This window comes from Berghia stephanieae, chromosome 4 (assembly GCF_034508935.2).
Source record: "Berghia stephanieae isolate SIO BIC M18660-M18661 chromosome 4, UCSD_Bste_1.3, whole genome shotgun sequence".
NCBI lineage: Eukaryota > Metazoa > Mollusca > Gastropoda > Nudibranchia > Aeolidiidae > Berghia > Berghia stephanieae.
This window is the reverse complement of record NC_088363.1, coordinates 90076052-90089714: the sequence shown is the minus strand read 5'-3', so window position 1 is coordinate 90089714 and position 13663 is coordinate 90076052. Positions and strand designations below refer to the sequence as shown.

The 13663-nt window shown below is 36.0% G+C and overlaps 1 protein-coding gene across 2 annotated transcripts in view; it reads right to left on the bottom strand.

Annotated features, from left to right (window-relative positions):
* LOC144971544 (protein dispatched homolog 3-like) overlaps positions 1-13663 on the bottom strand; it is a 38932-nt gene that overhangs the window by 24522 nt on the left and 747 nt on the right. For both annotated transcript variants that reach the window (XM_078912558.1, XM_078912559.1), the window contains exons 2-6: positions 9508-10961; positions 4331-4421; positions 3077-3345; positions 2035-2195; positions 1134-1270 (exon numbers count right to left, since the gene is read on the bottom strand). In XM_078912558.1, the coding sequence (XP_078768684.1) occupies positions 1134-1270; positions 2035-2195; positions 3077-3345; positions 4331-4421; positions 9508-10954 (2105 nt within the window). In that variant the 5' untranslated portion in view covers positions 10955-10961. The remainder of the gene's footprint in view (positions 1-1133; positions 1271-2034; positions 2196-3076; positions 3346-4330; positions 4422-9507; positions 10962-13663) is intronic.

Below are 13663 nucleotides of genomic sequence, written 5' to 3'. Positions count from 1 at the left end.
CACTGACGTTTTTACACTGATGATTAGGATTTTCTAAAAAATGTCCCCTCTATAGAAACCTTGAATGCCGAATCGTGAATGTAGACCGAATATGCGGAATAACTCTGCCCCAAAAAGAGGAAGAGTATGAGCCTCTGCATTTTATTCTATCGATATTTGAAGTATATATAACTTTTTCTGACTATAATGAAAATCATGTACTTTTGTCAGTATAAAACAGTAATGACATGGATGATGAATTAACAGAATGCATTGCTGCATGCATGCATGAAACACGGTCTTAATAAATGGTAGGTTGTGAGTTGGCAAAATAGTAAATCTGTCATAAACTGACAACACATGCCCTTAAGGCCTTATATTCAACTAAGACACATGGTTAAAACAACCAAGAAACACTTAATCCGATTAACCAAAAAGGATGCATTTAAAATGGTTAACCAGCAAAGACACATGTTTAAAACATAAAGTTATAGTCAGTACAAAGTTTTCTGACTGTCAACAAACAACAATTAGTGATGTAATAAACAAATCTAAATAAGACATGTTTCCGAAAGGAAAAAAAAAAGAAAAAAAAGACCCATTTATTGAGTTCAAATTCATGGACAGCAATAAAAAGTCGTAACTTTTTAAATGTCCAAGCACCCCATGTTAATGCTGAAAAAAGCATCATTTGATCAAAGCTAAATATGCTCTTGAGACATGGATTTTCAGATAGATGAAAATTCAAAAAATGATAATCCAGATGCTTTAATTTCATATTGAGTTGGTCAATTTACATCAGTAATTCTGTCCAATAAAATAAAAATAACAAACGTCATAAAATGGGGATAACGCAGTTGAACAGAAATAAACATTAAATTAAACCAACAAAACAAAAAAACAACAAAAAACAATCACCAATACAGAGAGAAAAAAACAAAAACAACCAGCAATAAAGAGAGAAAAAGAAGAATTACCCTTTTCAAATTATGGCAATACATAAAATAATGCATTGTTTTGAGCATCCCAAAAGCAAAAACATCATCAAAAATTAAAAAAAACAACAAATAAACCCACTAAAAATGTCACTTCTGGGGTATTAGAACTATCTGATGTGAACCACAATCATTCATTTCAAAAATGGTAGGACTTACGAAAACAGGCACTTCTCCAGTGGTTCCACACAGCAGGCATGTAAATACAGCAGCGGGGGCATCAGGGAAAACACAGAGATCCAACAAGATGAGACGATTAAGGACATAAATAGACCAAACTCGTATACAGCCGGAATCTGGATGGATTGGAAAATAATACAGTTCAAGTATAAAATGAACAAAAAAAAAAAAAAAAGGAAATCATGAAAGGTTTTGAACATTGCTTATACCCAATGGCTGATCGTTCTTTTCTGTCAAGGAAAATATTGAAAATATTGAAAATTCATATAATTTATTTCATATCCTGAATTACTAGAAAATGATAACAATTTAAGATTTGCCAGGTAATAATGCTTAGGATTAGAGCTTGGCCTACACAACTATACATATATATGGTTTTGTCACAGAAATGCAAACAGAGAGAGAGAGAGAGGGAGAGAGAGAGAGAGAGAGAGAGAGAGAGAGAGAGAGAGAGAGAGAGAGAGAGAGAGAGAGAGAGAGAGAGAGAGAGAGATAGATATATATTTAACATTTATTCATTCAATGATATGACTAAAAACTTTGCAACTGGATTCAATAGTCTGATGTCACGTCGCCCAGCAACGGCAAGCAGCGTGGTTCTAAACAAAGAAAATTGGTACTTTTTATTCTTCATGCTGGCTAGAACTTTTCATATGTCATGTGATCAGAATGTATAAAAGTCAAAACATGATCATATTTATAATGTTTTTCTCCTCTGGATACACTTTTATGCTCGTCTGAGAAATATTTCATAATGGCATCCGCCATTGTTCCAATAGTTTAGAGAACAGTTACTAAGTTACTATGCGTCACTACGAGGGAAGTGACATCATGACTGTTGAAGCCTATTATGAATCAAAGTGAATGAAACTCGACTTACAGATGAGAACAAATTAGCAGCAAATGCAGCAGCAGTGGTGAAAGACGTGAAGAAGGTGGCCACTCCGGCAGTCTTGATGGTGTACTTGATTCGGGACACGGGGTCTCTCATATGGGATGATTGGCGGTAAATGTTGACAAACACAAACACATCATCCACGCCTGGAAAGAGAGGAGAATGAGGATAATAACAATAATAATAATAAAGGTCAAATGTTATTTACAGATTGATTCTTCTTGTGGTTTAAAAATGTCAATGTGAACACCTAATTCCCTCAAAACTTGAAGGACTACACATAATTTTAAAAATGGTTTTTCAATAATATTCATTAAAAAAAAAACATTTTTCACTAAGTGAATGGTGTGTTGGACAAAAAAAAAAAATTATAATAACATCAAATACAAAACAACAAAAACAACTTTGAGGTCATTATCATAATATTAAGATATTAAGAAAGTATTCGTTTAACAAATGCAAATTGAAAATCACTGAGTTTTATGGAACAAATATGACATCAAGTCCAAAAAATCAATGATGATTGATGATAACGTATACTACTAGGGAATTCTCATAGATTCTTGCATTCCAAGCTCACTCCAGGCTTTTCCTGAGCATGTGCACCAGTTTTTTCTCAATCTGATAAAATGTCTATATGAAAGTTTCTGACTTCTATTTTCAAGCTGAATTTTTAACTTATTGGAAATCCAGTAATAATATTGTACCTTATTCCATCAAGCGTGTGCAACATATTTTCCAATGGATCTGCACATACTACATACATGGTATATTGCATCAAGACAAGGAAAAGATCATTTTAGTCTGAGCAAAACGTAGTAAAAATGACGTCCCATGGAGAATCTTGACACCTCCTCAAGATGATTTTCAAAATTTTATGCATTTTTGGATAAACTGAGAACTCTCAATGAATAGATTTCTAATGTTTGTCAGGCACGCTAACAATAAAATATGTCGGTGAAATGAATCCTCAGACTAAAACTAAAAGAAGTTTTTCAGCAATGAAATATTGTTTACAATTACTCACCTATTCCAATAATAACAAAGGCAGCAGCTCCATTTAGAATTCCCAAAGCGTTGATGCCAAACACCACCCGATAGAAAAATAGTGAGATGGGGAAACTGAGTGCGATGAGGATTATACCAACAATGGTAAGATACACAGAAAGGGAGAGAATGAGGAGGAGGAGGAAAATGGCTATGAGGGAGACAATGGCAAGTCGGATGTCACTCCAAAAAGATGTGCTCACTTCATAGTCGAAGATCTCATTGCCACCATAAAGCACACTCACTTTGCTGTAAAGACAATTTTTTTAAAAAGTAAAAATTATGGCAATTTGGGCACCTTGTAAAAATAAAATTTCAGTAAGTAAAACACTTTGGAACATTCTAATGTTTTTAACTGTAGCTTTGTTCCCCCTTTTCTCATCCTTATTCATAGTTTGACATAAACTCGTAACATTACAATATGCTCTGGAGGTAAAATGTCGCTCACTCCTCAGTGGGTTTTATTAGAATATGACTTGGTAAGGCAAATGAGTATGATCTTCCTTACAACAACCCCCCCCCCCCTCCGAAAAAAAAAACAAAAAAACTGCAGTAAAGACATTCTTCCGTCGATTGCCACTATAATGGAGTAAGAAATTGTTGTTTGTTGCTTTAGGTCTCTTCCAACACAATTGAGGTTATACGAGAGACCGCTGAAACAAAAAAACAAGCAATCTAACAAAAATAGACAAATGTAAATCAAAATCATAACCTAAAGATATCATAAGCTAAATTATAAATAACCAAGAACAAACAGGCAGAAGATTTACAGAAAAAAAATATCCCCTTTCAAAAATACAATTACAAACCAAAGAAGTAGGATAGGCTAGTAAAGAGAAGAAGAAACGACATCACTATCGGATCGTACACCCATGCGAACATCATAGGTATATGATTCAAGGGTGATGCTCCCATCCAACCACCCGCGAGTAAGAAAGGGTTTTACTGTAGAAAAGGAATTTTAGAATAATTGAACAATAAACAACTCTTCAATGAAATCTAAAACGAAAAGTTTGTGGCAAGATGGTGATCGTTTTCAAGGCTTTATTTTATTTTGGTAAAAATGAGAATAGAAAAAAAAGCTTGATCAGTGAACGACAAAATTAAATCTTATAAAAATACACCATGCTACTTGTAAAGATTGTTTGCTAGTTAAAGTTCATCAATCCTTCTTTATCATATTATATGCTTTTCTCCCCCAGAAATTATACACAAAAAAGATCAAGAGACTTACTCAGTGGAGACCTTTGACAAGAGGTCAATGTAGGTGATGACAAAATCTTTGAAAACATCTTTTTGTCTGTCGTCACCAACGCAAGTAAAACCTGAGGGTAGATAAAATGATGATGATGATGATGATAGTAATGTAACAATGAAAAATAATGATCGTCTCTCTTAATGATCTAGATAGAGCTGAACACAATTACTTTTACCATTTATCACCTTTTCAAGTTTCAATTCACATTTTAGCAGCTGCGATATTTACGAGCACATATTTAAGCGGTTATGATGAATATGGTAATTATGATGATAATGATGATCAAGACGATGTTGTTTTGTTTTTTTCTAAAGGGTTTTACAGTGATTGAGATACACTAACATAAAGATCATATCAGTAGTAAAATTAAAAAAACTTTTTTTTTGTTTGTTGCTTTAGGTCTCTTCCAACACAATTGAGGTTATATGAGAGACCGCTGAAACAAAAAAACAAGCAATCCAACAAAAATAGTACAAATGTAAATCAAAATCATAACCTAAAGATATCATAAGCTAAATTATAAATAACCAAGAACAAACAGGCAGAAGATTTACAGAAAAAAAATATCCCCTGTCAAAATTACAATCACAAACCAAAGAAGCAGGATAGGCTAGTAAAGAGAAGAAGAAGCGACATCACTATCGGATCGTACACCCATGCGAACATCATAGGTATATGATTCAAGGGTGATGCTCCCATCCAACGACATCACTATCGGATCGTACACCCATGCGAACATCATAGGTATATGATTCAAGGGAGATGCCCCCATCCAACGACATCACTATCGGATCGTACACCCATGCGAACATCATAGGTATATGATTCAAGGGTGATGCTCCCATCCAACGACATCACTATCGGATCGTACACCCATGCGAACATCATAGGTATATGATTCAAGGGTGATGCCCCCATCCAACGACATCACTATCGGATCGTACACCCATGCGAACATCATAGGTATATGATTCAAGGGTGATGCTCCCATCCAACGACATCACTATCGGATCGTACACCCATGCGAACATCATAGGTATATGATTCAAGGGTGATGCTCCCATCCAACGACATCACTATCGGATCGTACACCCATGCGAACATCACAGGTATATGATTCAAGGGTGATGCCCCCATCCAACGACATCACTATCGGATCGTACACCCATGCGAACATCACAGGTATATGATTCAAGGGTGATGCCCCCATCCAACGACATCACTATCGGATCGTACACCCATGCGAACATCATAGGTATATGATTCAAGGGTGATGCTCCCATCCAACCACCCGCCCTACTATCGGATCGTACACCCATGCGAACATCATAGGTATATGATTCAAGGGTGATGCTCCCATCCAACCACCCGCCCTACTATCGGATCGTACACCCATGCGAACATCATAGGTATATGATTCAAGGGTGATGCTCCCATCCAACCACCCGCCCTACTATCGGATCGTACACCCATGCGAACATCATAGGTATATGATTCAAGGGTGATGCTCCCATCCAACCACCCGCCCTACTATCGGATCGTACACCCATGCGAACATCACAAGTACATGATTCAAGGGTGATGCCCCCATCCAACGACATCACTATCGGATCGTACACCCATGCGAACATCACAAGTACATGATTCAAGGGTGATGCTCCCATCCAACGACATCACTATCGGATCGTACACCCATGCGAACATCACAGGTATATGATTCAAGGGTGATGCCCCCATCCAACGACATCACTATCGGATCGTACACCCATGCGAACATCACAAGTACATGATTCAAGGGTGATGCTCCCATCCAACCACCCTCTAAAAAAAAAAAAACTAAATTAGAATTTAAAGCACCCAAGAAAAAGTAAGACAAGGAATTGGTTCAAATAGGAAAGATGTAGATTTTAAGAGCCTTCTACCCATTATTAATTTGAAATCACCTACACATCTAGTCCAGGCACAAGCCCAGGATCTCAGTAATTAAGGGGAATACGACCAAATGTTTACAAGATATGTTTAAAACAAAAAATATAACTATCAGTATATAACAGAGATATAATTTACAAGTTTTTAAAAAAAGCACACCTCCCAAAATTAATACTTTACATTTGACTGTTTCCCTCTCAAACAAGGACTCTGGCAAGGGCCAGGACAAAACCAAGTAAATCCCATTCCAAGACAACAACAGAATGCAACTCAGAAATGAGATATAGGGGGATAGAAAACATAGCACCATGTGACCTCCTGCCCACCTTTGGAGGTCAAAAGATCTGACAAAGATGAAGACGGTGACAATTAATAACAACACAACGGAAAAACAACAGCAATTTTTTTTATTTTTTAAATAACAACAAACACCATAGCTATAAATTGAAATATCTATGCATGACTTGGGACGTGAATTTTCATTCAATAAAAAAAAAACGTGACATTTCATTCAATAATATATATATATATATAACTAAAGTACAAAATCTATAGGATCATTGTGTTTGTCCTCCAAGTCTAAGAGTACTACAGTGAATAAAGTCTTATATAAAATAACCACAAAAGCATCATACTATATTCCTTTTGTAAATAAAGCAAATTGGTTATGATTTCCAATTTGTACCTTAAAGAACCACTGAACCGTAAAATAAGTCGGTCCACTTTTTTCTTCTTATATAAATAAATCCGTACATATAACAAATCACAATATATAACGTACTATTAATGTAAAATAAAGTTCATACCACAGTAGGTGGGGAGAGATCATTATCAAAGTGGGTCATAGTCATATAGATCCAGCATTATTTTTCAACATACGTATTCTAATTCTTCACATTTTTTTAAACGCTTCATTTTTTCCCCCATTCCTATCAATTACAGCTTTAGTCTTTGGTGTGTGTGTGTGTGTGTCTGTGTGTTTGTGTGTGTGTTTTTTAATTCAATAGTAAAGATACACCAACTGTATTCAAAAGAGTCATTTCACATACCCCCAACCCCAACCATCCATAAAATTTGAGCAATATGGGTAGAACTTGAGACACTCAATACATATTTTTGATAAATTATTTATATGCCATCTATTTTTTTTTTAGAGTCCTTTGGGTAAAATCATCTTATAAATGCCCCGCAACTAAGCAGATTCATCTGATTTATGTTATTTTTTCTTATTTTCAATATTCACTCTTTGTCCATGAATATATTTAATTTTAAAATGTATTGATTTAGTTTTGATTTCCCTTCACATCTTCTAAAGTTTAGACAGTTTTTCTCATTGAACTTTATAAATCACCACTATTCTTAATCTATATTTTGGATAGTCCTCCTTCCTCTCTCTCTCTCCCCCCCAATCACATCCAAACCTTTTCACAACCCAATTATTTATTTTCTTATTCCTTAATCTCTGGTACTGAAAAAATAAAATGGCTTATTTATATTTATTGGTGTTTTTTAAATTTATTCTCCATGAATTGTTTCTCGATATTGGTTGGGTTGGTCTCACAGTGTTATTGTATTCTGTGTAAACAATATCTAGTTGTATATTAAGAGCTTAGGTTTCAACAAAAGACGCTTTTATAGAAATATGCTTATGTTTATTATTATTATTATTATTATTATTATTATTAACAATCTCTCATGTCAAGCCGGTTTTCAATTAGTCTCTTATCAGTTTGGGTTTACACATTGATTATTTTATAGTAAATGTGTAATCCCTCAATTCACGATCTTTAATTTACTCATGATATAAATCCATTTAACCTATAATAGGATTGCTGACAGTGATAGATCATCATTAAATTAGTATGTCTAAAAAAGCATAATAAGAATCCTACATCAAAATAAATCAATATAAAACTATTATGGCAATGCCAGACCTAAACACACACGACAATTAATTATCAAAAGGAGTGATTTCGTAAGAATTGAAATTACAATTTGCTTTCTAATATCAGGCGATGTATGTTTAAATTAGGAAATCAATGATCACGAGTTTGTTGAATGATAAAAAAGATCATTAGATTTTAAAAATTGATTGATGAAGATACTGATGAGGATGGCTGTGGAACTATCTGCTAAATGTTTGGATACATGAAAATATAGAGTTTTTTTTGTTTGCTTTTCACTGGTTTCTTTTTTTTAGAGAGAGAGAGAGAGAGAGAGAGAGAGAGAGAGAGAGAGAGAGAGAGAGAGAGAGAGAGGAGAAGAGAGAGAGAGAGAGAGAGAGAGAGAGGAGAGAGAGAGAGAAGAGAGAAGAGGAGAGAGAGAGAGAGAGAGAGAGAGAGAGAGAGAGGAGAAGAGAGAGAGAGAGAGAGAGAGAGAGAGAGAGAAGAGAGAGAGAGAGAGAGAGAGAGAGAGAGGAGAGAGAGAGAGAGAGAGAGAGAGAGAGAGAGAGAGAGAGAGAGAGAGAGAGAGAGAGAGAGAGAGAGATTTTCCTCTGCTTCTCTTTTTCTTATATCAGGCGGAGGATAACGGGTTGTTTGTTGTTTTTCTGTCACAGCTTTACAAATGTCTAATGTAATTATCTTATTATTCCTTGTCTTGTACATCAAACCCAGGTTCTGCTGGACAAGTAACAACTCATATATGCAGAGAGAAAACCAACTATTCATAAAGAGAAAACCAATCCACAATAATTCAACTCTTAAGGTTTAATCCAGAAATTCATAATTAATATTTAATTGAAAATCAGGAGGCAATACAAAATTAAATAGATTATGTATAATATTCAATAATATTTAATTTTAATATCAGTCAGTCAGACATTCTAGATCAACAGACTAATAGAGATGATCAGTATTACTTTTTCACGTGCTTGAGGACATTGGTCACATTGGAATATGTGCTCAAAGTGACCCACATATAGTGAAAATTGTTCACATCTTTTGAAATTCTAACATCACAATTGGTCATTTTGTTCAGCATGGCACATGGGCATGTTTCCAACTTACACAAACAAAGCAGCATGTTTGTAATTGTTAAGAAACATCGAATTGTTGGACATGTGATCGATGACTAGGTTAAACGAAAACATGAATATAGATCGCTCCCATTGCTTGAAAAAGAAAAAAGACATACACAACAAGGGCATTGACAACAAATTTGATTTTTCATTGTACACTTTTGACTTCAAAACGTATAAAATAAACTTGTTTCTGATGACTCACCTGGTAAAGGAGCTCCAAAAAGCACTTCAGATCTCAACAAGTGACTTTTCTTGAAAGTTGTGTTGATTTTGTCATCCACATAGTAATAAAAAGTCTCATGATTCATAGCCAGGGCTAGAGCACTATTGATGTCATCAATATTTGACCCCATGCCGTCATAAAAAATATGACCTCTCGAGTCCTTGGACGGATAAAAATAGGTAAGTAATGAATTGACTGGAACACACCCATTCATTTCACGAACCGCAGGATCGTAGTTCTCCATATTGGGATCTCGTAGACAGAAATTGTGGAATTTTGGATGCTGTATAATTTTTCTTTCAATTTCATGGACAGTTTCTAATCTTTCTTTTGTGAACATGTTTGACTCTCCAGGTCCTTTGGCCAGGTAAATCACATGCATTTTCCATTTGACCACACTCTGGTATTTGAACAAGCATCCAATTTCACGAGTGACTCTTTTGACACGATGTAAAAGCCCACCTTTATTCATTCTGTTTTGTGACGACTCTTTAGAACTGAAGGCAGAAGAGGATTGAAAAATACTGTTGGCAAATCGATTATTACTTTCTTTTTTAAAACCTGTTCCCTCTGAAGATAAACTAGATAAGATATTCTGCGTTTGTTGGATCATCGATTTCTCCTTAGATAGAAGAGCTCTTCTTTTTTTCCTTGATAAATTAGCGAAATCTTGTTTTTCAATTATATCTTCCTTCTCAGTTTTCTCAAATGGTGCCTCTCTTTTGTGTCTGCCTATTGATGAATTATCCTTTCTCGCCAACATCATAGCTTCAAAGTTTTTGTACACTTTGTGATTTGGTATACTGAAAGATTTCACAGATTTATCGATGACTAGTTTATCGGTTTTGTACATGAGCAGACTATATACACCCAGACCAGTACTTACGGCCACAAACAAAACAGGTAGAAAAATTGACAACAAAACTAGATGACATCGCCTCTTGGGAAAAATGAGATGGGATTTCCTTGCACAGCATTGCACACTTCGAAGTTGGAAAGGCTTGTTATTGATTTCCCTATTATTATCTCGCCTTTGAGAACGTTGATTGTTAAAATCATCCCAGTGTAAAGTATCATGGGATTGTGTTGATGAAGGCAGAACTGAAGTTGAAAGACTTTCTGGGATGGTATTGTCATGTTGTTGAGATTGAGAAGCTGTTGCCAATCTGTGGTGAAATACTGGTTCTATCATATCATTGTTGGTATTTCCCCTTTGGGATGGAATTGTGGCTCTGTCTCGCAAAGGCTGGCTCACAGAAGAACTAGAATGACTCTCTTCATCATCACGGATATCATCATCGTCTTCATAATCCCCATCAATAGCCATTTGCATGAGTTCATCCATGCCTGACTCATTCTGATCAGCATCATTGACAGGAACCCAGCCCTGACGACGGATTCCAGAAAAGAAAGAAGTCCAGTGCATCCTTCAGCTGTAATTCAAAACATAGAAAATTCAAGAAGTTAAAAAGATATTAATATGCCAATCATAAAGTTAATTTTTAGAAAGAACAAAGAAAAAAAAAAAAAAAAAAAAAACCCCTTTCAAAAAAAATAATACAATAAAAAAAGAGGACTTACAATAAAATCATTACTCTCTGTTATCACCATTTTCATTAGTGTTTCCTATTCCGATGCCCGGCAGAGAGGGATGAAGAATATAAATATAATGCTCTAGCACAACGATGTACACGAAGTATGTCTAGATTGGGTTTTTATTGGTTTCACTGTTTACTTTGTGGTCTTCAAAATTAGGAACATGCTTTTTCTGTCCTTTGTTGCAAAAGTATTTGTCAACAAAAATGTCATGAAATCTAAAATGCAATTTTAAAGGTCTATTTAAAGATTTGTTTGAAGTTATGTGTATGTGCTTTATTTGTTAATCGTAAATATTAAGTTAACGTATTTTTCATGTTGGCAATTGCCAGGATATTAACATTTTAATTGAATCTTCTCTGTGTGTGTGTGTGTGTGTATGTGTGTGTATGTGTGTGTGTATGTGTCATTGTTAAGTACATGAAGATGAAAATTGAAAACTTATTGAGACTAAAGAGCTGGGTGCACTTTACTGATTTGTGTGTGCGTGTGTGTGTGTGTGTGTTTGTATCATTGTTAAGTACATGACGATAAAAAGTGAAATCTTATCGAGGCTAAAGAACTGGGTGCACTTTACTGATTTGTGTGTGTGTGTGTGAGAGAGAGAGAGAGAGAAAGAGAGAGAGAGAGAGAGAGAGAGAGAGAGAGAGAGAGAGAGAGAGAAAGGGAGAGAGAGAGAGAGAGAGAGAGAGAGAAAAAAAAAAGAGAGAGAGAGAGAGAGAGAAAGAAAGAGAAAGAGACAGAGACAGAGAGAGAGAGAGAGAGAGAGAGAGAGAGAGAGAGAGAGAGAGAGAGAGAGAGAGAGAGAGAGAGAGAGAGAGAGCTCAAAGTGAATGTAGTGATGAGTACAGAAAAATGAAAGTGAAAAATTAACGAGACTTAAGAACTGAGTGAACTGTATTGATTTTTGTGTGCACATGTATATATTTGTAGGTAATTTCAGCGGCACTTAAAATAAAATATATATGGGGCTGAAAAAAAATATAATATCAAAAGCACCAGAGAAAAAGTGACTGGTTCAAATAGGGCTCACAAACGGACTCCAAGATCAAACTATCAATGTAGTTAGTTTGGGGTCACCTAAAAGTCTCACCAAGACACAAGCACAGAATCCTTGTGAGAGAAATACAAAATTTAGAACAAATCTAACGTCACACAAAAGAGAGATGATATACGAGGACAAACATATCATCTCCCAAAAACCAGTATACATTTAATTGTTTCCCTCCGTCCAATGAATCCGGCCAGGAAAAGGATCAAGCCAAGACAAAGGCAGACAGCAACTCTGATCCCTGCAAGTCAAAAGATCCCACCAGGAAGATGATGTGATAGTGGTGCTTGCACTAGAGGTGGTACTGATTACAATGAGGGCAGTGATGATGTGGTTGTGGAGATGATGTTACTGATGATGATGTGATAGTTGCTGTCGTAGTGGTGGTAGTTGTGGTAGAGATGGTGATGATGTCATGATGGTTCAGGGGTGAGAATGACTGGTCACAAAAATGGAGTTCAAGACCTATCTATGCGACGATAACGTATAAATTTGAATTTCATAAAAAATTTACTGAGATGCAATCAAAAATGTGTCTCGCAATAATTTCTGACACCACTTGGAGGAATTTCAAAAGTTGAGAGTGTAATTACAACATATTGTAGTAGTAGTAAGAAAAGATGGCGGTAGGGATGATGATGTGATGGTGGTTGTAGTAGGATCGTGATAGGGATGATGATATGGTGGTTGTAGCTGTAGAGGTGTTGGGAATGATGGTGTGGTGGTGGTTGTAATAGTTGTGGTAGGGATGATGTGGGGTGGTTGTAGTAGTGATAGTTGGGATGATGTGGTGGTGGAGAATGTATTTGTATTGGTAGTATGAATGATGTGGTGGTGGTTGTTGTAGTAGTGGTAGGGATGATGATGTGATGGTAGTTGTAGTAGTAGTGGTTGTAGCTGTAGTGGTGGTGGTGGTTGTAGGTAGTAGTAATGGTGGTGGGGATGATGATGTGGTGGTGGTGGTAGGGATGATGATGTGGTGGTTGTAGTAGTAATGGTGATAGGAATGATGATGTGATGGTTGTAGTACAGGTGGTGGTTGTAAAAGTAAGTGGTGATAGGGATGTTCATGTTGTGGTTGTGGTGAGCCTTTTTAAAAGGCGGAGATTGACCACCATTTAGGCGGAAGATTCTCAGCCCTGACTATTATCACCGTACACTGAATATAGCCTTCCACACCATTATCATTATCACCGTACAGTGAAGATAGTGTGTCAGGCTATTTTCACCGTACGGTAAAAATCGTCCACCAAGATATTACTGTATGGTGATAAGGCTGAAAATCGTCCACCAAATTATTACGGGACGGTGAAAAGTCTCCCACACTATTATCAGTAGTACAATGAAAATCGTCCACCAAAATGTTACGGGACGGTGAAAAAAAGTCTCCCACACTATTATCACCGTACGGTGAAAATCGTCCACCATAATATTACGGGACAGTGAAAAAAGTCTCCCACACTATCATCACCGTACGGTGAAAACCGT